This window comes from Lindgomyces ingoldianus (assembly GCF_010093535.1).
Source record: "Lindgomyces ingoldianus strain ATCC 200398 unplaced genomic scaffold BDR25scaffold_28, whole genome shotgun sequence".
NCBI lineage: Eukaryota > Fungi > Ascomycota > Dothideomycetes > Pleosporales > Lindgomycetaceae > Lindgomyces > Lindgomyces ingoldianus.
The window spans coordinates 103,749-126,530 of NW_022985189.1; the positions used below are offsets into that span (position 1 = coordinate 103,749).

Genomic DNA, 22,782 nt, shown 5'->3' on the forward strand with positions numbered 1-22,782 from the left:
TATAGAAGGAGATGTGAACACTGCCCGGCTCGGAATGTTTTTGCCAACTAAAAGTGCTGCGAAGGTACCCAAGTCCGTGATAGTAACTTTGAGTTTCTTGAAGGTGTGCTGCTCGACATAGGCCTTCCACCATCGAGAGATGGGGAATATTGCGCTAGTGGCGCATCTAGTTGGATCCTAATATATGTTGCTTTCGCTCTTGGCAACCTCAAATGGAAATCACATTTAGCCTTAGGTCCTCGGGAAGTCACTTAGTTTGAAATAGTAGAGAAGATTGAGTCCTAAGGTTTGTTGTAAATCGTCTTCGGCGTTTAGCGCGAGAGTTATGTCGCTTAACTACAGAAAGGAGTGATATTAGCTAAGTTAGCTAACTAAACCCAACCTCGAAAAGAAACGTCACAGCTTTCTCCCCAAACCAACCACTTCGACTACTGGCAGCGCGCACCGCCTGAAATTATAGACTGAGCATCAAGAAACAGCTCAGTCAACTGCGAATCCACTTCTTTCCTCCTAAATTTTTATGCAATCAGAGCCTTCCAACGCTTTCAAAACCGCTACACCCCCAAACGCTACTGCCGATAACCACCCAACAACCTCCCAGCATGGAATTCGCGACGATGATCAGTCAGCCTCTCTGCCTCCTCACGAAAAGGAGCCGAGAGTGCCATGGGCCGATATCTTTGGACGGAATACAGGCTCCGCGTCGCTTTCACCGGAACGTGTCGCCGAAGGCAACGAATCTACGCGACTGAGTCTTGCTTCGCCATCCCCCCGCAACAGGATCGCAGTATATGAGAATGCTTTAGTTGAATCACTAAGAAAGAGAAGCAATGGCCCTTCCTTTGAGGTAATCAAAAAGAACCGGAATCCCGACGACAAGAATTCCCCGATCTCCCATCTTCCCAACGGTAAGCAAAGCAGACAGTCCTAGATGCGCTGCGAGTTGTGATATGCCTAACCTTAGTATAGAGATCTTAACGCATGCCCTTTCGCATCTGACTCCTAACGATCTGGCTGCCATCTCTCTTGTTTCGCGTCGTTTCAATGGCTTGGTCACGACTCCCCATGCCTGGCGAGTTGCCTTCGCCCGCTACTTTCCAGGCCCAGAAACCCTCCTCGAACCATCGATTCAGCTTGCTATCCACAATAATGGAGACATCGTTCGCTCAGAGAGACGTTCGTTCACGAGGCTTACGGCACTTGCTTCTTGGCGCAGCGAATACATTCTGCGAACCAGGCTTCTGCGCTCTTTGACTAGAGGCAAGCCTGTTCAAGCACCACAAACCGCGTCTTCGGCGCGATCTGGCCAGACACAGACTACACCACCTGTCGTCATGTATAACGCGCAGACCTTCACCACCGTGAACCACCTCCATGCCACGTTTGGCACGGGACTGAACAAGCGAGTCCCGCGGTTTGTTCACGGAGCGGACGATATTGGTATGGTTACCAGCAGCGACCCCACTACCGCCAAGGTAGATTCTTGGGGGCAGGGCGATCCCAACTTCTACGGCCAGTTTTCTGAACGCTTTCCCGGAGTATCCGAATGGGGCTTAGGTGCAGGGGAAGTGGTAGGAGTTCCCAACGTTATGGACGTATCCCAGCCCTATGGTATGGTTTACGGTCAAGGTTGCCCGGAAGGATCTTGCTACTACCGAGCACTGGATGAAATGCGTGGCCGATTCATTGCAGAGCCTACTGATTTCTTCATGGCCGAGGCCGGGATCCCAAGACTAGGTGTCGATGGTGGTGCTATCTGCTCTGCCTGGATTGCTAAGTCACCAACCATACCTTCTCTGTCGGAGGGGCTCATCGGAATCATGATGGGATCCGCAGCCGGCGTTGTTACGGGTTGTAGCCTCGGTGCGGATGGTCTACGTGGGAACCGTTTACAGCGCGGCGAGCTTACCGCCCGCTGGGTTCTTAGTCCCGGTGTGCCAATTATTGCGATTGCTGTTGATGAAAATTACTCCCTCAAACGGCATGCTCAACACCGTATCTGGGCGGTTGCTCTCAACGCACTTGGTGAGGTCTTCTACCTAACCAAATTCCCCACCCGTACCTCTGCCCCAAAGACAAACATTGATGAGTATTCTGAGTACCAAGCCTGGCTCACAGGACGAAGTGTTTACTGGAATCTAGTCGAACCTAGTAGGCGCACCGCACGCCCCGACCCATACAATGATGAAGAAATCGATGGAAGTTACTCTCCACGGTCTTCCTGGGACGGTATGTGCTTAAGCAAGGAACAGATTGTTGCCGAAACGAAGGAGATCCAAAATTTCATTCGGAAACAGCCTAAGAACTTCAACAGGGTTTGTCTAGGATGGGACATGCGAAGACGTCTTCAAGTCGACTTTGCTGGTGATGATGGAAACTACGCCGGCGAAGCCATTGTGGTGTTTGAATGTGGTATTGAAGAGGGTGATGTGGCTGATATCAAGCGCTTCACTCGATGGAAGACTCGTGAAAAGGAGAGCAATGGTTTTGTTTCGACTCCTTCTATTCCTCCTCGCGGCTCTCTTTTTGGTGGCTCCAACACCCCAGACCCGAACCACGGACGGCCTGCGCAACGCACTCGGAGCTCATCTTACATGTCTTCTGCTAGCTCTCCCGAAAGGACCAATCTGATTGAAGAATGGCGATCCTCAAAGCTTTCTTTCGGCGGGCTAAGGTCTCTAGAGCTTACAGCAACCGCCCTTGACCAGTCTACGTTTGCTACTCTCACAATGTCAGAGGACCCAGCTCTGGGATTCTCGACAGTTTCAACTGCATCTTCGCCATATGCTTCGCCAATGTCAGTTGCAAGCCAGCCATCATCTCCCTCTGACATTCCTGGTCAGAGAGCTCGTTTCATGGCCGCTGGAACAAAGACTGGGATCATTCTGGTTTGGGATGTCCGATCTCCCGTCTCACGCAATTCTGAGTTGATCAATTCCTTTGACCCAATCCGGATCATCTATACAGAATCGCCAGAAATATCTTGCCTAGCTTTGACGGGTCTCTATCTCGTCCATGGAGGTAACGACGGTCTCGTGCAAGCGTGGGATCCTTTGGCGTCGAGCATGCAACCTATCAGGACGTTAAATTCCCGCTTCTCATCCCGCGCTCGCAGGCGGCTTGTGCAGGCTCAAGCTTCTGTCCAAGGTGTTGGTATCAACCTCTTTGCTGCTGGAGCCATCTGTCTCGACCCAGATCCTACTGTGCTTCGAGGAGCGGTATCACTTGGCACACAAATCCGTTTCTGGAGCTACAGCTCCTCGGCCGCAGATCAATACAAGAGTAGTAAAAGACGACTCCGTCGCTCCGAACGTGGAAGTAACAATGGTGGCGAGCGTTTCCCCGGTACAGGCTCTGCTAATCTAAAAGATTACATTGCCAATGAGAGATATGAACTCGAGCGCGAAAAGCAGGAACGCCGTCGACAAGCAGAACGCATGGCGGGGCGATTTGGCGTCGATCTTCTGGGAAGCGAAGAGGAGGCTCTAGCATATGCAGCTATACTATCTCAGGAGAGCCTGGAAATGGATGAGAAGCGTCGAAAAGAAAGCGAGAGTAGTAGTGCTTTAGGCAGCGACACAGTCACCACTGAGCCTAGTATCCACAATCAATCTACCTCGCCGAATATAAAAGATGATGAAGAGCTCAACGCCGAAATAGCTGAGGCTATTCGTCTTAGTCTCCAAGACAGACCGGGGTCAGGCATCTATGGTTCCGATAGTCCAGCACCCAGCTCGATCTTCGATATTCCGATCAAGTACGCCAAGGGTCGCAGGTCCTCACCCCCGTCTTCGAGATTGAGAAACAGCCCTAAGATGAAAGGGAAGCAGGATGCGGAATCGAGCAAGCAGACTGAGATGTCGGGTCTGGAGTATGCATTACAGTTAAGTCTGGCGGAGGAGCAATGCAAGAAAGAAGCGCAGGAGGACGATTTCCCAGCCCTGAGTCCTAGCCCAGGCAGCCGGGCTGGCAGGAAGGGAAAAGGAAAGGCTGTCTAATGGCGAAGTTGGGATTGTGAGAAGTGGTGCACGCTGAGCGATGTTGCTTTGGTCCGTGGGGGTTTCACTTGGTCTATTGAATTGCGTTTGTTCAAATTGCCTTATCCTGTCTTTATCTTCTACTCTTTGGTTGGGGTGATACAAGTGGATGCTTAATACCTTTTTTGGGGGGGGAAGGGATTGTACTGCCCCTGGGAGCCGCCACGGCCGCCTTTTGGCACCACAAACTTGATAGTTTCGTGGGTTGCACAGCTATTGAAGTCCTTTCAACATTTCAGCTCCTGCCCCCACTATGCGTTATGTGCTTGGGCTATAACGATGCCACATCGATATGTCCTGTCTACCCAGCGCGTGGAAAGTGAATGTAATATAATGTAAAATTCATGGTTGATGACTAAGCTGGGCGTACACTGTTCCGCCCTTATGCCTCGGCTCAAAAGTGCCAACTCCTGCGACGCGACGCAACGCAATGCTCTCCAGCGTCCGACCCAACTCCAACACGCCGAGATGGAGTTCATGTCGAGTTTGCAGAATGGTTTGGATGAGCTGAAACCCTCGCTCTTTGGTATGCTCTTCTGGAATTATCACGCCCCTTCCCTTTATTTCGCGTGACTCCCCATTTGATGCCGATAATACGAAGACCTTTGCTAATTGCACATGTAGAGCTCCTTTCTGAAAACCAGCTTGCTTCTCTGCTTCCACCATCTCTCCGCTATCTCCTCGCTGTCTCCACGCATCGATACCCACGCTATCTTCTGCCGGTCCTGAACTCCTTCGATGAGGTCTACGCACTTCTTCTTCTGCTCGTTGAGCGGCACTTCCTACGCACATACGGGGGCTCGTTCACAGAGAACTTCTACGGCCTCAAACGCGCGCGTGTGCTACGGACCAAGGGCGGAGAGATCCCACGCGCCCAGCTCGGCGCCCCAGACTCAGTAAGGGAAGCAACACAGCTAAGAAACGGAGACGTGTGGCGGAATTTGGCAGTTTTAGTAGGATTGCCGTATTTGAAAAGAAAGTTGGACGAAGGATACGACATCTATGCCGCACATTCGGACATCCTAGGACCGGGCTACAGTCGGGATCGCGAAGGTTTGCGACCAGGCGCGAGCATCAAGGAACGTTTGCTATTTTACTATAAATGGTTCCTGCGAAAAATTTACCCCAGCGTGAACGCAGCGTATTATTTCTCGCTACTAGTGTTCAACATGGCTTACCTCTTTGACGGCTCGAAATACTCTTCCCCATTTCTCTGGATGATCGGAACAAGGATACGAAGGCTGGGTGAAGCAGATTATAAAGCCATTGAGACGGCAACGCAAAAGGCTTCTGGAGTGGGGCCGGCGGGACCCGGGGAAGGAGGGAGCATTTTCAGTCCAAGGAATATGGCTAGGAGTGTGTATCCGCGGTTATTATCGAGTTTGAGGATCTTGCTCCCGACGAGCATCTTCGCGCTGAAGTTCTTGGAGTGGTGGTATGCGTCCGATTTCGCGAGACAGTTATCAAAAAGAGCAGCGGAGAGCATTGAACTCCCCCCACCCATTCTGCCAAACCTCCCCACATCCCCAAAGCAACCATTAGAACCTCAGGAAAAACAGGGTCCCGCCGATGCCCTGAAACGTCTATCTTTATCCTCATCAGAAAAAGGGAGGAGAATGGACCCACCTATCTCCGCCTCCTCCCTTCTCCCTATCCTCACAGTTCCGCATCCTGCACCCGCTACATCCCACCTATGTCCCATCTGTGCGCTCACCATCACCACGCCCACCGCCTCCCCAACTGGTTTTGTCTACTGCTATACGTGCATACATCGCTGGCTGGAGGGCACACACGATCGTCAAATTGCGTTTATGGAGGGTGCGGCAGGTCTGAAACGACACGCTGGGGATGGGGATGTGGATGATGATGAGGTATGGGCCAAGGAAGAAGGAAGTCGCGAAGGCAGGTGGGAGAGCGGTAAGGGCCGGGATGCTGTGACGGGACGGAAAGTACTTGGCGGAACAGAGGCGCTCAGACGGGTTGTGGTCTAAAAGGGTTTTTTTTGTAAGATTAGGGCTTGGATAAGGCGCAATATGAACGACACGGACAGACAACTGGGAGTCTAGGAGCACAAGAAAGTGTATGCAGCCTGTCTGGTCAGTGGATAAGATATGATGCTTTCTACAGTCTCTCACCCTAGAACTATATATAATCTAGAAGTCAACGGCATCGTTATTTGGTGTGTTCCACTCGAATCTCATTACACCTTGACTTCCAAGACTCTAAAATGGTTATATGGTTTCGAGATATATATTATCAGAATAGCAACAGTTGTGTTCTGCTCAAGAAGACGCAAAAGTTCATCAAGTTTGTCTAGGATGAGCTATGACTGTCAAAGTCGGCAGTACCATTTCGTGAGATGTTGAGGTATGTTCGGGGATTTATGGCAGAAATTTGTATCCCATTTCTGTGTTCTCCAGTTCCAACAACAGATTTAATATATGCGGTCTTTCTAGTCATTTTCCATGTTATTTAAGGGGGCCAGTTTCGAGGTAGCGGGAGAGTGATTGGTTGACATGAAAAAGCAACCACCTTTGATTGTAATTTCTTCTTTCCTATACTAGCATGCAAAATTTTGTCATCTAACCCGGAGAGAAGGTCTTAGGAAGGAACGAGAAGGTGAGAGGGCGGGTTATACAAATGAGGACTTATTTACAAGACAGCAGACGCTCTGAAAGTGTTCAGATGTACCAGGGAATGAGGCATGCTAGCCTAGTCTACCGATTCCGCATCTTTTCCGATGCCTCCGAGTCGGCCGTCAGGCTCGTGTGGTTCATCTTGAACTGTGTCCAGATCTCACAAAATAGAAGGACTGGCCAAGCCTAATGAGAGAACTTGAAAGGAAGACCGAGGCCTAGCTTGGATTCAGGCAATTCATGCTTTCGCTGCTTCCCATCACGGTTTTAAAGAGGCATACCATAGTAAGCTCAAGCCTCTACCATTTTTTGACATTGACTGACCCTCCGCGTGGACAGCATGGCAGAGATGAGAGGCAGAGAGAATTATGACCCAAGTCTGCGTCCAAGCCAAACATGGTGAACAACATCTTAAGACTTCATCGTTATTTCTGCTTCCATCGTCCGCGTAGGTTGTTGTAGTAGACGTGACTACATGCATGGATAGGAGAAAAAGGAAGAAAGAGACACAGAATAACTTCGTCTTGAGACTCTTCCAATGAAGATGAGCAAGCATACTTTTCCTGAGGTCCTGCCTTGGAACTAAGGCGGGACCGGCCCGGACAAGCAACCAGAGAGGAAGCCACAGCGGCTGATATGCTCAATGCCCGAAACGTCTTCGCATCTTCCATGCCACAGGGGGTTGCACGACAGGCTTATCAGACAACCCCCAACCTCTTAGCACTGAGTTCGCGACCATCCACGCTGCAACACGACAGCACTGCAGGCGTCACGAGAATTAGTGAACGATGTTGTTCAGGTAGGCCTTTGTCTGTTGTCACAAACCTAGGTCCAACGCAGCCAAAGTGGATGTTGGGTGTGGCTCGTCTGCAGGTCCGGGCGTTCGGGTTGTCGGATCGCTTCGAGACGAATCAACAACGAGCATAAGTCAGTGTGACCGACGGCCAAAAGAAACGCGCGAAACCGTTGGTAAGAACGAGAGATAGAGCTTTTGTTCGCAAGGCTCTTCTATCTCAGCGTCGGCGTTGCTGCACGTATTTTTACACACGGCAATTTTGTAAAGAAAGGGTCTGACGACTGCGGGCCAGTCACCGGAGCTGCTTGGCTACATTCTTTGGGCTCCCATGAGCATGCAATCGCCCTATGGAGAACCCGCTAGGCTATATAGAGGAAGATGATCCGTGGAGTCTTATCAACACCAAGACCCTTAATACGAATCTTCACCAATTTATAGACGCACCATCCAGCTTTGTTCCCTTCCACGAGCCTTGGCCGTTTAAGAACTGCACATCCGCGCTGTCTCGGCCTTCGCTTTCCCCTGCAACCACCGGTCTAGGAATCAGACTGAGGAATACGCTTCCACGTAACGGTCTTGGCGTTCTGCGATTTTGAAACCCAATATCTCCTTATCAGTGCCAAGGCGGCCTCAGGTAGACAATGGGGGCACCGGTGGGAACATGTGGAGTTTGAGACGGACGATGAAGCGACTGGACCTGTTACCTGGAAATTGGGGGTCGGAGAAACTCGCGGTGGTACGTATCTAGGGATATATGACTCTTAGGACACCCCTACGCTTCGTTTGAGATCTAAACCAGCTCTATTTACTTAAAAGCAGCTTCCCAATAAGGAAGATTGAGAAATCGAATCAACGCAGGGCAAAATGGCAACACCAGTAGTTGTAAGCAACACCAAGACATAAATAACTCTTCCACAACCAGCAAGTGCGTTTACTAACAACGTCTTTCCAGCCCGAGTTCAACCCAGATCAGCCCAATGGCGGCGACTCTTTATCTGTGGATGTCAACGCGCAATATTCTGGCCTTGAGTTCCACTACACGTATCTCGTCTTCTGCGGCTTCATCGTCTGGCTCATTATCCCCGGTATTGGACTACTCTATGGAGGTCTTGCACGTCGGAAGTCTTCCTTGGCTATGCTTTTCCAGTCCTTGATGGTCTGTGGAGTGTACGTGAAGACACACATCAAAGACTGAAATACTGATTATGATTTTAAGTGTCTGTTTTCAATGGATGTTTTGGGGTTATTCCTTGGCCTATTCCCGCACCGCGAACGCCTTCATCGGCGATCTCGCTAACTTTGGCATGAAGAATGTTATGGCTGCACCATCTCCTGGTTCGGCGCTCCTCCCGGAAATTGTTTTCTGTCTCTACCAGATGCTTTTCTGCGCATGTACAGTGCAGCTGGTCACTGGTGGTTCGTTCGAACGTGGCCGCATTGTACCCTCCATGGTCTTTGCATTCTGCTGGGCAACCATTGTCTACTGCCCTATTGCGTGTTGGACTTGGAACTCTAACGGATGGTTGTTCAATCTTCCCTCTCTCGACTTTGCTGGAGGCGGCCCTGTCCACATTGCCAGTGGTTGGTGAGTTGTTTCGTTCCCCTTTCTTGTCGACTGGCTAATCACCTACTCAGGTCTGCGCTTGCGTATGCATTTGTTCTTGGAAAACGAGTTCACAAGGGTGATAAGATTCACAACAAACCACACAACACCACCCTCGTCTTTCTTGGTACCGTCCTCATTTGGTTTGGATGGTTTGGCTTTAACGGCGGTTCAGCCTTGAATGCCTCTATCCGTTCCATGATTGCTGCCTTCAACACCAACACCGCTGCGTCCTTCGGTGTCTTAGGCTGGGTCCTCGTTGACTTCATCCGCACCAAGGGCCATTTCAGCGTCGTTGGTGCTTGCTCGGGGGCTATTGCGGGTCTTGTCGGTATCACACCTGCTGCTGGTTACGTTTCCGTCTGGCTAGCAGCTCTTATCGGCTTTTTGACTGGTGTTATCTGCTCCTCTGTCAAGAACATCGACCAATGGCTTCATATAGACGAGGGTATGGATGTGTTTAAACTTCATGGCATTGGTGGGATGTGTGGATCTTTCTTCACTGGAATCTTTGCTCAGGCTTGGGTGTCCGCTCTTGACGGTTCTTCGACATACTCGGGTGGTCTTGATGGCGTGGGCATCCAGGTTGGACGCCAGCTCGCCGAGATCTGCGCCATCTCTTCCTATTCTTTCATCGTCTCTTGCCTCCTGCTTTACGCGCTCAAGTACATTCCTTTCATGCACCTCCGCGTCAGTGAGGAGGCTGAGATGATTGGTCTTGACCTTGACCAGTTCTTCGATGAGCAAATCGGCGACTGGAGTATGATGGAGGATCACACTATTGCAGGTATCAAAGCTCCTGGTGCGCATGCCAGCAGCCAGAACAGCGTCAAGATTGAGCCCGAGGTGGGAACCAAGCAGGCGTAGCTGACCGGCTCTTATAGTGAACAAGCATTGGAGAAGTGTGTATGGTGGTTGTGATGCAGCCCGAGGCTTTTTGAATATTGACATCCCCCTCGTTTGTATCAAGTCCATAGAAATTTACAACATTCTAAGAAATATTATTAGACTGCCAATTGATTTGAAAAGTTCTTCAGAGTGGTGTCTATGAAGGTTAGAAGCTGGTTCCTGGCTTCTGGAAAAGCTCCATAAGCACTAATGGATGAAATGTAGTTTGGCGCAGGTTCTCAACTGACCGAAACTCATTTATGTACCTTCCTCAATACATCTTCGAGGCTCATCCTGCATAGTTGCCCTAGCAAATTCGTGTCCTCATGAACGGCAAGTGCCTCCGGAGTTGCCGTGTCAAGGTTGCCCAAGAATCCAAGTGACCAACGGCAATGGCACACAACGTTGCATCGGTTATCCTGGAGGCTACCTCATTTAAGACAGCAATCAGAATTGAGTGGTCACGATAATATGCCTTCCGACCAGATGCGGTCAATGGGGCAGCCAAAAAATGTCAAAACTATCCGAATCATCACCCTTGAACCCTTCACGGCCTTGTGCATTTCCTAGTCAATAGGCTTAGAAATGAGTTATGTTCTTCGATTGAAGGCATTACACTGATGTGTTTCGTCGGTATCGGACTAGGCAGGATGTATTCCACCTCCTGCAAATGAATCTACAATGGCCTAAATGGATCCGCGCTTATAGTAGCGGTTTAGCGGTCCTTGTTCCTAGGTTTTTGAGCTGGCCCCCTTTCATTAGCTTCATCTACCCTATTCCTTTCTTCAAATCCATGTTCGCTACTTGCGTCTTTGTCAGCCTCTCCTTGAGTTAAATCCCTAAACATTTTCGATACTTTAATACTATACATTAGAAAACTCCTGATATTCAAACCATGATGACGATCTTGCCTTTCTGGGAAATACACTGAGCATGGGAAATGCTAGGCTATGATTGCACATGTTTGGTACTGGTATGTTACCAGAATTCTAGACAATAAATCATCAAGCTGACCACATTTGGCCTGCAAAGCAATCAGACCATCATCCGTACATTTACTCATATGCACTTAACATGTCAGTTGACAGTATCTACTCGAGTACAAGAATGTTTCATATGTGCCCAATGGCTCAGGCCAAGATCGCAGGGGGGTAAAAGGTCCTGGACACCCTTCCTTACACTTCTCTGCTTGGTCGTTCTCATATTTGTTCATCCTAGCGCGGCTTGGTTAGCGAGGTGACTTCGAGGAATGATTTTATGATCGCTCCGAAAGGTAGAAACGTAGTTGTTCCACACTCAGGCAAGTATATCACTCCCCGGCCAGCTTTACATTGCCCTCTCCCTCCCACCTACAAAGCGAGCGCGTTTGGGAGCTTACTGCCATAGATCACAATGCCGCTGGTAAGGTAGCATCGCGCGTGACTACGGAATGTTTTCCCATCGTGTAGTTACACCATGCACCCAGGCTCCTACAAGATATGTATATAGCATCTTCCCCGTTCCATACCTCCTCCACCAGCCCAATACACTCCTTGACACTCCCCTTCTTGATCCTCTGGCTCAACCTATTGTTTGCAGACGTTCGGAGTGTGAACATGCATACTTCAACCCTTATATTGTCTCTTATTGCCGGCTCTAGCACTGTCCTCGCGGGCTTCGACCCCAACTCTAACTCCAACGTCGCTGTGTATTGGGGTGTGTGAACAACTCTACAATCTTTCCCATCCCTGAACTAACTGGCACTTGTAGGTCAGAACTCCGCCAACAAGGCGGACTCGCAAGACCGACTTGTGCACTATTGTGACAGTGAGTACTCGATATCTGTTCTATAATAAGAAGCTCAAGCTAACAATATAATGCAGACTCTAATGTTGACGTATGACACGTTTTGATTCCCAGGGTGGCTATGCGGCTAATGGAGAATTTCAGGTCATTCTTCTCTCCTTCTTAGTCGAGATTGTTAAGGGCGAAGGCAACCAACCCGTGCTAGTAAGAGAGACCCTTGTTTTTACAAGGATATAACACTAGCTACCATGTCTGTAGAACTTCGCCAACCAGGGCGACAAATGCTCAAAGTTTCCTGGGACAGAGCTCTTCAAGTGTCCAGAAATAGAGTGAGTGAAGCAGAAATAATACCCACAACCGCCAGAATATCAACAACAGCCTTTACCCACCCAGACAAACCACCCTGCCCCTATACCACCTTTCACGGCGGTCTAATAATTCCCGCAGAGAAGACATCCAAACCTGCCAAACAAAGCATAACAAAACTATTCTTCTCTCTATCGGCGGCGCCACGTACTCTGAAGGCGGCTTCATCTCCACCAACAGCGCCGTTTCTACCGCCGACAAGATATGGGAGATGTTTGGCCATTACACACTAACCTCTACCATCAACAGGCCATTCGGCAACGCTTGCGTCGACGGCTTCGACTTCGATATCGAAGCCAACTCCCTCAACATGGACGTCTTCGCCAACAAACTTCGCAAAAACATGGACGGCGACCAACACTCTAGCCTCACAGCTGGCAATGATGGCAGTATCCGCAGATTCTACCTTAGCGCTGCGCCGCAATGTCCCCAGCCCGATTGGTACACTAAAGACATTCTCGAGAGGGTCCGGCTAGACATGGTCTTCGTGCAATTCTACAACAACTACTGCGGCGTATCTGCCTTTGTGCAGGACGTTGACGACCCGCAACCATTGTTCAACCTCAAGGACTGGAACAACTGGGCAAAGCACGACGCAGTTAATAAGAACGTCAAAGTCTTTGTTGGGGTTCCGGGGAATGCAAATGCTGGCAGCGGCTATGCTTCTCAGGATAAGCTAGGTGGTGTTGTGAAGTATAGCACGAGGTTTGACAGTTTTGCGGGGATCATGGTTTGGGATGCAAGCAGTGCTTGGGGTAATGGGGACTTCATCAGTGATGTGAAGAAATATTTGAAGGACGGAGGGGGGAAGGGGCATCGGGTTGCGAGGGGCAGGCTTGGGGGACGGGGTTAACAGGGATATGATTTTGTCCTCCTCCTTACTTCTTGAAATTAGTCAGTTAAACTGCTTCTCGTCTACTGTTATGCAATGTTCCAAGCCCGATCGGAGGGTTATGGGCTCAACACATTGAGTAGATATTTTTATATGATAGGATTTCTATATGACCCCAATTTCCTGGAAGGTCTGCAAAGATGAACGCCACTAATTCAAAGTCCATATGATACACGAATGTACAAGACCGTCTGGGATATCGGTGATCATGCGGCCTGCTTGGGCTTCTTCGTCCCGTATTTCGACCTCGATGTGAGTCGGTTACCAACGCCTCCCTGCATTATGTGAGCACGGTCAGTTGGTGGAGAGGCCAAGGGGGTCTACGAACCAAATCTAATGCCCCTCTCACCAGGTGATATTTCACACCCGGGCAATCCTGCGCTCTGCCACCGCGCACTAGAACAACTGAATGCTGCTGGACATTGTGTCCTGTAGGAACTTGATCAGCCTTAAAACTGCTATTATAAGATGCTTTATATATCGATCCCAACATACCTTCCCCAGGAATATATGCCGTAACAACCTTTCCACTACTCAACCTCACCCTCGCAATCTTCCTCTCCCCCGAATTCGGTTTCTTCGGCTTTGTCGTGCCGACTTTGAGACACACACCCTTCATCTCTGGTCGATTCTTCAACGCCGGTGAGCGCAGCTTCCGCGCTCGCTGTTTTTGTCGTCCGCTGCGCACGATCTGAATTAATGTGGAGGAGCGAGAGGGAGAGGCTGAGAAGGTTCGGATGGGGAGCACAGAGGTTGCATTTTGGGCTGCGAGGAGGCCAATTGATGGGGTGGTAGTTCGAGGGGAAGCGATATGTGTTCTAGGAAGGATTAAGGGCCGTACGAGGCGTCGGAGGAATTGAAGAGGCATATTGCGTAGTGTTGTGTGGGCTCATGCTATGTGATGGACAAAAGTCCAGGTGCGGATAATTGCTTGGCATGTAGTGGTCCGTGCACACTACGCTTCCACAGTGAAGGTTCAGCTCGCCCTGGTATGCCTCCCCCATGCATGACAATTGTCTCTGCAAAGCTAGGCACTGTTGCCCTGTTCACCTGAGTCTGGCAAGTGTTAGATGTCTGAGGTCTTCGTGCATCACTTACGCGTCCTCAAGGCAACCACATTACTCCTAACAGCCAAGGTCCTTTCGTTCTTCCTAGCAAAGATTTTCATTCATTTCCCTTTCATCCAGCATTTTCATGTATTTCATCTGATTTGTTCCGCATAATGGAAGCCCCTCGAACATTAATTACGAACACTATGCTTGACGCTCTCCAAGCACAGCTCCTCCGTCTGCCTCGCGAACTCCGCGACATCATATACCGCTACGCCTTCTTCTCTTCTTCTCCCATCTATTTCTCCCGACCAGTACACCCACTGTTTGTATCATCTCCCTATACTCACCCTACTATCGGCGAAGAAGCCCTCGAAGCATTCTACAGCTGCAACACCTTCGTCGTGGGATCTCCCAGGAGCAACGATCAATGGGGCAAATATCTATCCTACAACCCTCTCATCCGGCACCTGGTTATTCATGTCGAAGAAGAGCTTAATGAACCAGCCATATCTACTATTTCTGACGTTCAGGAGTACGAGTCCCGCCGCCTGAGTGGTGCCGACCCTGTACGAAGGAACTGGGAGAAACTTCTCGAATTTCCGAAACTGGCTACTTTAACCATCAATCTGGAGAAAATCCGCGATAACAGTTTCTCCTTCCGGACCTTTGCGCCGATTATTTACACTCTCCGTGCTCAACATCCCAAACTCGTGCTCAAGTTCTGCGTGTCGTTCGACACAATTCTGCAGTCAGCTTGGGACGATCCTTATTGGAGTCACCCGAATTGGGCTGTCAACGGTATCAACGAAGAGTCGTTTAATGAAGCTGGACCTATCGATGTTACTGAACTCATCGCGCCACCAAGCGAGGATGACAAGAAGTATGTCGAAGAGTTTTTGCCAAATAGGAGAATGCCAATGGGCCGGTCTGTGAAGCGAGGTTTACTGGACTGCAATGTATCAGAAAAAAAGGCTCTGGCGAAGCATTATGTAGTTAAGGAGCCGGCTTTGTTGAGGGTGCTCATGGAGGAACATTATAAGATTTATCAAGAATATCAGAAGAAGGTGCGGGAGACATTGAGAGCAAATGTTCAGGAAGACTGTTGAAGATTGTTCAAATTGTTAACGAAGAGGTGTTGGGAGGTTTACAGGGAGTGTGGAGGGACGAGTAAGGACTGGGAGAGCAATATTGGCTTCTCATGTGTGACGATCTCTACTTGGCACTGCCATTCATTTCTTCCAGGCTCTACCATGTCCTCTACCTTGTTTCTCAAAAGCTGTCAATAGGCACAAATATCGTATTCGTTCTCGTCCATGTCCTTGTGCAACCTCTATACGAGGCCAATAATAACATGGGTCCTTCCATTTCTCCACCTCTGAGCCCATTTTTTGTCAAATAGGCTTTGCTTTTAAGGCATTGGAAGGAAATCTCCCTCGCCGAGACTATGGAAGGGAAGGTGACGTCCTGTTCTAACTCGCCAAGAGTAGATCAATGAATGGTGAGCTCGAATTAGGTAGGCCAAGAGGATATACGAGGGCTTGAGGGGAACCACATATCGTGACATCGTCTTTGTCTCCAAAGAATGGGGACACGCAGATCATGGGGCGAGACCCATTAAACTAGTTCCAAAATATCTGTCACGCTTGGAGTTGATAAGTGTGGGCAAAATGCTGCTGATTGAACACTGAAGCATCTTTCTACACTTCACGTTGCTGTCACAAACGATCGAACCAACTCAACCAAATGCTGTTCAGCACGATTCTCTTGAGTCTTTGGTAAGCTTCTTAACCTACAAACCTGCCATCTCCACTAACAGACTATTCCAGCGCTCTCGCCGCAGCTCACCCACCATATCACAAACCCTCCAGCACCTCCAGCATCCCTTTCCCCGTAACCTGCCCAGCCAGCACCCCCTACACGACAGTCTACGTCACCACAGTTACCCAAACCATCTCCACAACCGCCCTCCGCGAACGCAACTGTCCCTCCTTCTACACCGAAGTCGACACCCCTGCCCCGTGGAGCACGTGCACTTTCAACACAAATACGTGTACGCGGCAAATGTGCTTGATGTTGAGCACAATTACGCAGCCGTGTATTACTGATAAGTGCTGCACAAGGACGGCGACAGATACGAGTTATCAGAGCTGTCCGACGAAATGTCCCGAAGGGTGTGGGACCTCTTGGACGGTTGTTAGTGCGAGTTGTACGACTACGAGGCCCGTTCCGACGGTTACAGTTGTTTAGGTGTTAGTTGAAGGTTGGGTACGGTACGGTCACTAGTGAGAAAGGTTAAAAAATATTGCAAATTTGGTTTTTGAGTTGGTGTTGTTGAAGATTGGCGACGTTAGTTTTTCTAAACAGCTTGTCCTGCTTTGGACCGTGGAAAAATCACATTTCTTGAAGCTCGCCCAAGCGTTCCTGAAGCAAAGAAACGTGTCCATGAATGACACGTTCGAGAATATTACGATCGGATCCTAATACAAGTTCACACTTTCTCCACACTCACAACCCCGTGAAGTACCTCCAAACCTTCCGAGTCTGACCGCCACATCTCCCCACCACCCATGCCTTTATTCCTCCACCACTTTCCATCCAATCACGCGTCTAAATTAAATATTGCCGACCATCGTATTCGAGAAGAAAAGGTTTTCTTTTGAAGCGAGTCAATAGATGCATCTCGGAATATCAACCGTTGATCTGCATAAGGAGCTATTTATAGATTACAGTACGATATTCGTCTTTGGCCGCTTTCCTCGCGATTACTCCTTGCTCATTACACTTCAAACCCGCCATCAAATCCAACCGGATTCTCTAGGGTTTCGTGACCTCTGGTTAGATGAGAAGGAAAATTGCGCTCGGATTTTACGCACTTCCGCGTATGTATACTAGAATAGTCTGTTAGTAGACTTTTCCAAGGGATTTGCAGCTGGACAAATCTTCCTATCTGCACCTGCATCTGCATCTGCGGACTTTACTTTCCAGCTCGACATACGAACACGCGTTCGCGGCCCGCCGTCGACAGCACGTAAGCGATTCCTCCGCCGGCAGCCGGGGCTGGAATCCGGGGATGAAATTTCGGTGGCTGGTAAGCGTGCAAGGGACTTTAGCAACAGGTAAATATGCTGATACGCGTGGTTCGAGAAACATCCTTGGATATTTAATTACAACGGTGTGGAAATTAGAGGAAGTGGGGTTATACGAAGGGCTTCTTACATATTGACGGATAGTTAGGTAGATGGATGGGTGGGTAGGTAGATATATGGGTTCTATGCTGCTATACTCTTCAACCTCTTCTGTCTACCTATTTTAGAGGAAAATCTGGCTGCACTTTGTCATATCAGACATTTCTAGAACAAGATGACGAAGTTCACTATCCTCGCTGCCATCTTCGCAGCAGTACTTGCGTATGAAGCTAAACTCTCCCTCCCTCCATGAGATTCCAAGCTCCTCATCTCCAGAGCTCTGCCCAGTCAAGCCTATCCACTCAAGCAAAACCGAACCTAACAGTTTCTTGTCAACAGCAAATCCTCCGCCACAGACTTCAATCCCCCGAAAGAATGTCCCTGCTACACAGCAACGGCGTACGAGACTAACAATGGATGTCCTGCGTTCTCGAAGCCATGTATTGTTCCCATGTGTATGCTGCTCAGGTGCGCTAGAGCAATTTCCTTCTCACTCTTTCCCCTTCCTCTTCTATTCAAAGATCCATCATCTACTTCTCTTGTGCTGTCAAAGTACGCTACTACGATGCTAACAGCAAATCCAGCACATCAACCATCCCCGGCCCCAACACAGCGTGCAAAAAAACCCCGACAGTAACATCCTACCTTCCCTGCCAAACCGCCTGCCAAAAAGGTTGTGCAACCCACACAACCACCGAAACGGCATCAACCTCCTGCCTCGCCCTCACCACCCCTCCCCCACCCTCCTCTCTCAAATCCTGCTACACCAAGACCGTTACAGCCTCGAAAAAGTGCCCGGCTGAGGATGCGTTGAATTGTATTGTTCCAGATTGCATTATGTTGTTGACAACAACGGTTCCGGGGCCGGCTAAGGAGTGTACAGCGACACCGACTGTGACGGTGACGAGGACATGTAAGAGTAGTTGTGAGGGCGGGTGTGCAACGCAGTGGGTTACTGCCACGGCTACACCTTGGGAGGCGTGAGGATGAGGAAGGGGAAAGAGGGGGAGGGGTTGGTGTGTTGAGAGGGTCTTGTAAAAAGTCTTGGTGGGATGGAAAAGTGTGTTTGCTGAAAAATGACACGAGTAGGATGGAGGAAGAGAAATTATCATGACAATAAGTCCGCTGTCATCACAGCTCGGACCAAATTTTGATATACGCCACTGTGCATGCATGGATGAAATGAATCTGCTCCTCCTTTGCCACCTGTGTTCATTCTTCATCTTCCATAGTCATATCTTCCAAATCATCCAACAGCTGCTCCATCGGCACTGCCAGCCCCTCATCATCCCCAATCTCACTCTCCTCAATGTCCATCACATCGATCTGTTGTTGCTCTTTCTGCGCCTTATACAGCGCCAACCCAGCTCTCAAATCCGCATCCTCTTCCACATCACGCAGAAACATTTCAAAGTCGCGATCCATGCGCTCTTGATCTTGTTTCCGGGGCAGCATCTCGTTTTCCTCCTTTGCCAGGCGCTTGAGACGCCAGTTCCTGCTCTTACCTTTCTTCTTACGGGCGTAGTGTTTCTTAACGAGCACAACGTCAGGGATCGTGGACGCGTATTTAGAGTCTTCTAAAGCATCGAACAGGGGATTGTTGAAATTCGTTCCCGTGAGATGATAGCCCATGACCGAATCACCCACATGGAGAATTCCTCCTAAATGCGTCCGTGTGTAGTATGTCTGGTCGTTCGTACCCATATCGGATGCCCGGGCTACCGTTGCTTCGGCGAGGAAAAACCGGCCTTTTGAAGTGCCGAGGGGTTCGATGTCCAGGATTATGAATTCGACGAGGTCTTGCATATCTGCAAGAGGGCGGAAAGGCGCACGCCAATAGATGTTTGTTGATACGTCTGCGGTTTGGAGGGTGGTCGGGTCGATGAGATTGATGGAGGTACCGACGCGGTGGCAGAGGGTCATCGGAGCGATGTTGCCGATCTTTTTGGCCATGGGGACGGGAAGGACTACGAGATCATCTTTGCACTAAACCTAATGTCAGCCGAGATCTCACAGGCAGCTTTCTAATGGACGTACGATAGGCACAAGCTCTGCACTGTACGAGAACTTGTAGGACCTGGTGCTTGTGTGGATATCCATACTTATCAACTCCTGACTCTTATTAACATTCACGGGCACAACAGCCTTTAAGAAGTCCACAAAGCCCTCAGCATGGTTCCTCTGCGCAAAGTAGAAGTCAATCCCGTCGTGGACTTCCTTGATGTTGATGGTATCCTTGTGCGCTCCATGCTTTAGAATAAGCTGCTCGAGGAACAAAAACGTCCTCTTATGTGGCACTTTTTGCCGAACCTGGACCACAGCCCTCCAGGTGTTATGTGTATAGCTCTTTGCACAATCTGGGCACTGGTGGTAATTCTGCACATATTCGACTTCGAAGGATTGCTGCATAATAGCACCCTCAGATATCTCCGACTGGACGGTGATCTTGACTTTTATCCTCCGAGAGTGAGGTTCGGTCCAGATGAAGCTCGCATCGATGATCCTAAGCTTGTTCAATCCTCGGAGTTTCTTCAGACATAGAGCCAATAGCTCTCTACTTTCTGGAGCCGCAACGACCCAGGAAGTTGGTGGTGATAGCCATCGGTCACAATCCCGGCACATGTGGAGGGTTGCTTCTCGCTGGATGCCTTGGGTGACATCGGTCTTTAGTTTGATGCAGTCGTAGCAGAAAGCCCCTGAAATTGTTCCATCTACGGGGGCTCCGCAGTCTGCACACAAAATAGTGGCAGCGCTCTTCGTTCCGGGGTTGAAGTGGACGGGAGTGTCGACCTCCATGGTGAGGCTGTCGACGGGTATCTCAGCGACAAACAAAATAGAATTGTGTTTGAAGGGAAACAAAAGGGCGACAGGCAATATAAAAAGAGAGAGGAGAGTGTTGTGGAAGCTTCGTAACTATGTGACGGCGGCAAATGCTTTGAAATTCGCCCCGCCAAAATTTCGTGAGTTGAAACTGGGGGGGTTATCTTATCGCCACGTGACTTTGCGCTGCCGGTGAATGTAAGCTCCGATGTGAATTTCTTGAGGAGCTCTTCGTCGCCGTTGGATGTTTCGTATGCATCTGCAGCGCGCACAATGGCTTTATCGCGGGCCGTTTCTTCGAGATTAGGATGCCGTAGCTGCAGGAATGCAATTGTGTCATCATTCATACCAAGTCCAACTCGCAGCTCCATATCACCATGGCGCATATCCTGCCCACCCTTTGCCCGACCCTACACGTTGACATGGCTACGACTCGAAGAAAGCAATGGGTCACAAGCCGCGGATGCACTCAAGCAAGAACTGAAACCAAGCTTCCCCGAAGCCGACAAATGCATTCCTGTACCCTGGTACCTCCAAGCCGCTCGCAAAAGAGATCCCCAAGCATCTCTCGGTCCTAGACGCGAACTCATCCCCGACCTCCCCCCCAATCCTCCCCCTCTTCTCCCTGTACTTCTGCACTATATTTCCATGTCTGCTGGTCTCGATGACCTCCTAGTACTCGATCTACGCCATCTCGATCCACCACCAGCGCTGGGTTCTAAACTTATTATGATTATCGGCACTGCAAGAAGTGAGAAACATCTCCACGTATCTGCAGATCGAATGTGTAGATATTTACGGAGGACACACAACCTAAAAGCCAATGCCGCTGGCCTGCTGGGCCGGAACGAACTGAAGATCAAGCAAAGGCGGAAGGCTAAGCGTATGAGGCTGCTTGCCAATGTCGGAGGGCAGGAGCCTGTGGGAGACATTGATGATGGGATACGAACGAATTGGATCTGCTGCACAGTGGGTAGAATTCAGGCCCATCCAGACGACACCCACATTCCTGGCGGCAACATTGAGAATTTCGTGGGCTTCAGGGAAGCCAGTACGGGTGTGAATGTCGTGGTGCAGATGTTTACCGAGGAGAAGCGAGCCGAGATAGACCTGGAAACGCTCTGGGGAGGCGTGGTGAAGACCCACGGCCGAGAGAATCAGAGGATGGATGAGAAGCTGGAGATATTAGAAAAAGAATCCACCGAGACGTCAGAAGAGTCCCGGGAGCCTATCAAAACACCACCACAAGCACCTACCCCGGCCTTGTATCGACGACCTAGTGACCCGTTTCCAGGCGATTCATCTGCTGCCCCAGCTCAACCCAGGCAGACATGGAACAAACCAATGCCATCGACAAGCGACATCTTCCCACCTGCCTCTAGCAAAAGACCTGCACGGCAAGCGCGACGCATGCACACCTCAAATTCATCACCGGCATAAGCCTCACCCCTCTTCCTCTTCTATCAATACGTCCAGTCTCCAGGCCCTCCACATCCCGACCCTAGACCCTCCCCCCGCCGATCACAAGCCCCTCTGAACTTAAACACATGTCGCACACCCTCAAACTCCCCATCCTTACCCCCACCAGCCACCTCATGGCCCTTGCCTGCCTCCACCATAAATCAAGTCCTCTCCACATCTCAGCCCTCTTAGACCTCCCCTTATTGCGCTCCTGACATCCCAGATCGCCCGACTCATATACCTCAACATAATGCGCTACACCTCTACCTATCATCTCCCTAATCGTCTCTTCACGTGCCCAAAAACACTACTCGCAAAATCGCGTTCAACGCCAAGGTGGAACGACAAACCCATATCCATAGTTCTAACCTAGAGAACGCGGATGCCGACGTGCTTAGTTTGTCGGAGAAGGGGTTTTAGGTCCATAGGGTTTAGATGTTAGCTGGAGTGTTGTCGGAGCTGGTGGATGTATTCTTATGAGGGTCTAGAGAAGGAGGGGCCTTTGGTGGAAGGCAAACAAAACCGGGGCGGATTTGAAGTCCTCCAAGGGTGAGGAAGATTCCATCCCAATGTAAATTATGCAATGTACAGTACATGCAAGAACGGATAGAGCTAGTAGAGCTAAGATGCTAGGCGCGCATATATACTATCAAGTTAGATATATATGGATCTCACTCACCATAACCGACTATAAACACACGTACGCACGCGTGCAGGCAAGTAAGATAGAGTATCTACTCCAACATCTCCATTTCCATTTCCATTCTCGATTCCTAAGTCCACGTCCATCCATGCAAGGATGGATGGCCTGGGAAGAAGTATTGTATCTATTTATCAGACTGGCTCTCTAACTCCTCCCCATCACCATCGCCCTAGCGCATATGAGCATATGAGTGAGGAAACTCACTCCATGCCATGTCATCTTCGTATTTCAGGAAAAGAAAGAGAAAGCCGTCCCACCTAAGACCCGACCCATCCCATCCCAGACGATGCCAAACGTATTTAATGTCTGCACAGGACCAGACGGAGAGACGGAGAGACGGAGAAGACAGAAAGATGATAAGGTATCTCCGGACAGCCTAAGCCATAGCCATAACCACCCATTCAGAAGCGGGAAAAAAAATGTGCAGGATGAATAACCCGAAATGAATGCATGCCCATGAATGAAAGAAAGCCAGAGACACTTGATCTTGATCATCCACACATGTTTCCCGGACTATACAGACCAGACGTAGACTCTGTGCTCGCACCGTACCATGCT

General features: G+C 49.7%; 11 protein-coding genes across 11 annotated transcripts; 9 read left to right on the top strand and 2 right to left on the bottom strand.

Annotated features, from left to right (window-relative positions):
* Nucleotides 1-34: 34 nt before the first annotated feature.
* BDR25DRAFT_358295 (uncharacterized protein) lies at nt 35-465 on the top strand (the record flags this gene model as incomplete). Its single annotated transcript, XM_033695926.1, has 4 exons — nt 35-105; nt 159-246; nt 316-327; nt 403-465. 4 exons carry the CDS (start codon nt 35-37, stop codon nt 463-465), a joined length of 234 nt encoding a protein of 77 aa, XP_033544441.1.
* Nucleotides 410-4,259, top strand: BDR25DRAFT_291502 (uncharacterized protein). Its single transcript, XM_033688590.1, has 2 exons — nt 410-908; nt 970-4,259. The coding sequence occupies exons 1-2, from the start codon at nt 521-523 to the stop codon at nt 3,996-3,998; spliced, it is 3,417 nt and encodes a 1,138-aa protein (XP_033544442.1). The 5' UTR covers nt 410-520; the 3' UTR covers nt 3,999-4,259.
* Nucleotides 4,260-4,453: 194 nt separating this feature from the next.
* On the top strand, nt 4,454-6,202 carry BDR25DRAFT_266518 (uncharacterized protein). The gene is made up of 2 exons (XM_033686995.1): nt 4,454-4,563; nt 4,662-6,202. The coding sequence occupies exons 1-2, from the start codon at nt 4,506-4,508 to the stop codon at nt 6,026-6,028; spliced, it is 1,425 nt and encodes a 474-aa protein (XP_033544443.1). The 5' UTR covers nt 4,454-4,505; the 3' UTR covers nt 6,029-6,202.
* A 2,123-nt stretch (nt 6,203-8,325) lies between these two features.
* On the top strand, nt 8,326-9,939 carry BDR25DRAFT_291507 (ammonium transporter; the record flags this gene model as incomplete). Its single annotated transcript, XM_033688591.1, has 4 exons — nt 8,326-8,351; nt 8,422-8,636; nt 8,686-9,054; nt 9,105-9,939. Exons 1-4 carry the CDS (start codon nt 8,334-8,336, stop codon nt 9,937-9,939), a joined length of 1,437 nt encoding a protein of 478 aa, XP_033544444.1. The 5' UTR covers nt 8,326-8,333.
* A 1,899-nt stretch (nt 9,940-11,838) lies between these two features.
* On the top strand, nt 11,839-12,964 carry BDR25DRAFT_233784 (class III chitinase ChiA2; the record flags this gene model as incomplete). Its single annotated transcript, XM_033685450.1, has 3 exons — nt 11,839-11,949; nt 12,004-12,074; nt 12,139-12,964. The coding sequence occupies 3 exons, from the start codon at nt 11,839-11,841 to the stop codon at nt 12,962-12,964; spliced, it is 1,008 nt and encodes a 335-aa protein (XP_033544445.1).
* Nucleotides 12,965-13,083: 119 nt separating this feature from the next.
* Nucleotides 13,084-13,892, bottom strand: BDR25DRAFT_291512 (ribosomal protein S12). Its single transcript, XM_033688592.1, has 3 exons — nt 13,499-13,892; nt 13,332-13,432; nt 13,084-13,278 (listed from the first exon to the last, which is right to left on the bottom strand). The coding sequence occupies exons 1-3, from the start codon at nt 13,869-13,871 to the stop codon at nt 13,210-13,212; spliced, it is 543 nt and encodes a 180-aa protein (XP_033544446.1). The 5' UTR covers nt 13,872-13,892; the 3' UTR covers nt 13,084-13,209.
* Nucleotides 13,893-14,015: 123 nt separating this feature from the next.
* BDR25DRAFT_305393 (uncharacterized protein) lies at nt 14,016-15,361 on the top strand. Its single transcript, XM_033690402.1, has one exon. It carries the CDS (start codon nt 14,259-14,261, stop codon nt 15,159-15,161), a length of 903 nt encoding a protein of 300 aa, XP_033544447.1. The 5' UTR covers nt 14,016-14,258; the 3' UTR covers nt 15,162-15,361.
* Nucleotides 15,362-15,746: 385 nt separating this feature from the next.
* On the top strand, nt 15,747-16,515 carry BDR25DRAFT_305394 (uncharacterized protein). Its single transcript, XM_033690403.1, has 2 exons — nt 15,747-15,830; nt 15,882-16,515. The coding sequence occupies exons 1-2, from the start codon at nt 15,799-15,801 to the stop codon at nt 16,300-16,302; spliced, it is 453 nt and encodes a 150-aa protein (XP_033544448.1). The 5' UTR covers nt 15,747-15,798; the 3' UTR covers nt 16,303-16,515.
* Nucleotides 16,516-17,363: 848 nt separating this feature from the next.
* Nucleotides 17,364-18,338, top strand: BDR25DRAFT_61243 (uncharacterized protein). The gene is made up of 3 exons (XM_033698820.1): nt 17,364-17,462; nt 17,580-17,708; nt 17,825-18,338. Exons 1-3 carry the CDS (start codon nt 17,416-17,418, stop codon nt 18,222-18,224), a joined length of 576 nt encoding a protein of 191 aa, XP_033544449.1. The 5' UTR covers nt 17,364-17,415; the 3' UTR covers nt 18,225-18,338.
* On the bottom strand, nt 18,008-20,162 carry BDR25DRAFT_266529 (NMD3 family protein). Its single transcript, XM_033686996.1, has 2 exons — nt 19,278-20,162; nt 18,008-19,226 (listed from the first exon to the last, which is right to left on the bottom strand). The coding sequence occupies exons 1-2, from the start codon at nt 20,034-20,036 to the stop codon at nt 18,453-18,455; spliced, it is 1,533 nt and encodes a 510-aa protein (XP_033544450.1). The 5' UTR covers nt 20,037-20,162; the 3' UTR covers nt 18,008-18,452.
* Nucleotides 20,163-20,306: 144 nt separating this feature from the next.
* BDR25DRAFT_344724 (uncharacterized protein) lies at nt 20,307-21,500 on the top strand (the record flags this gene model as incomplete). Its single annotated transcript, XM_033693971.1, has 1 exon — nt 20,307-21,500. Exon 1 carries the CDS (start codon nt 20,334-20,336, stop codon nt 21,498-21,500), a length of 1,167 nt encoding a protein of 388 aa, XP_033544451.1. The 5' UTR covers nt 20,307-20,333.
* Between the last annotated feature and the right edge of the window lie 1,282 nt (nt 21,501-22,782).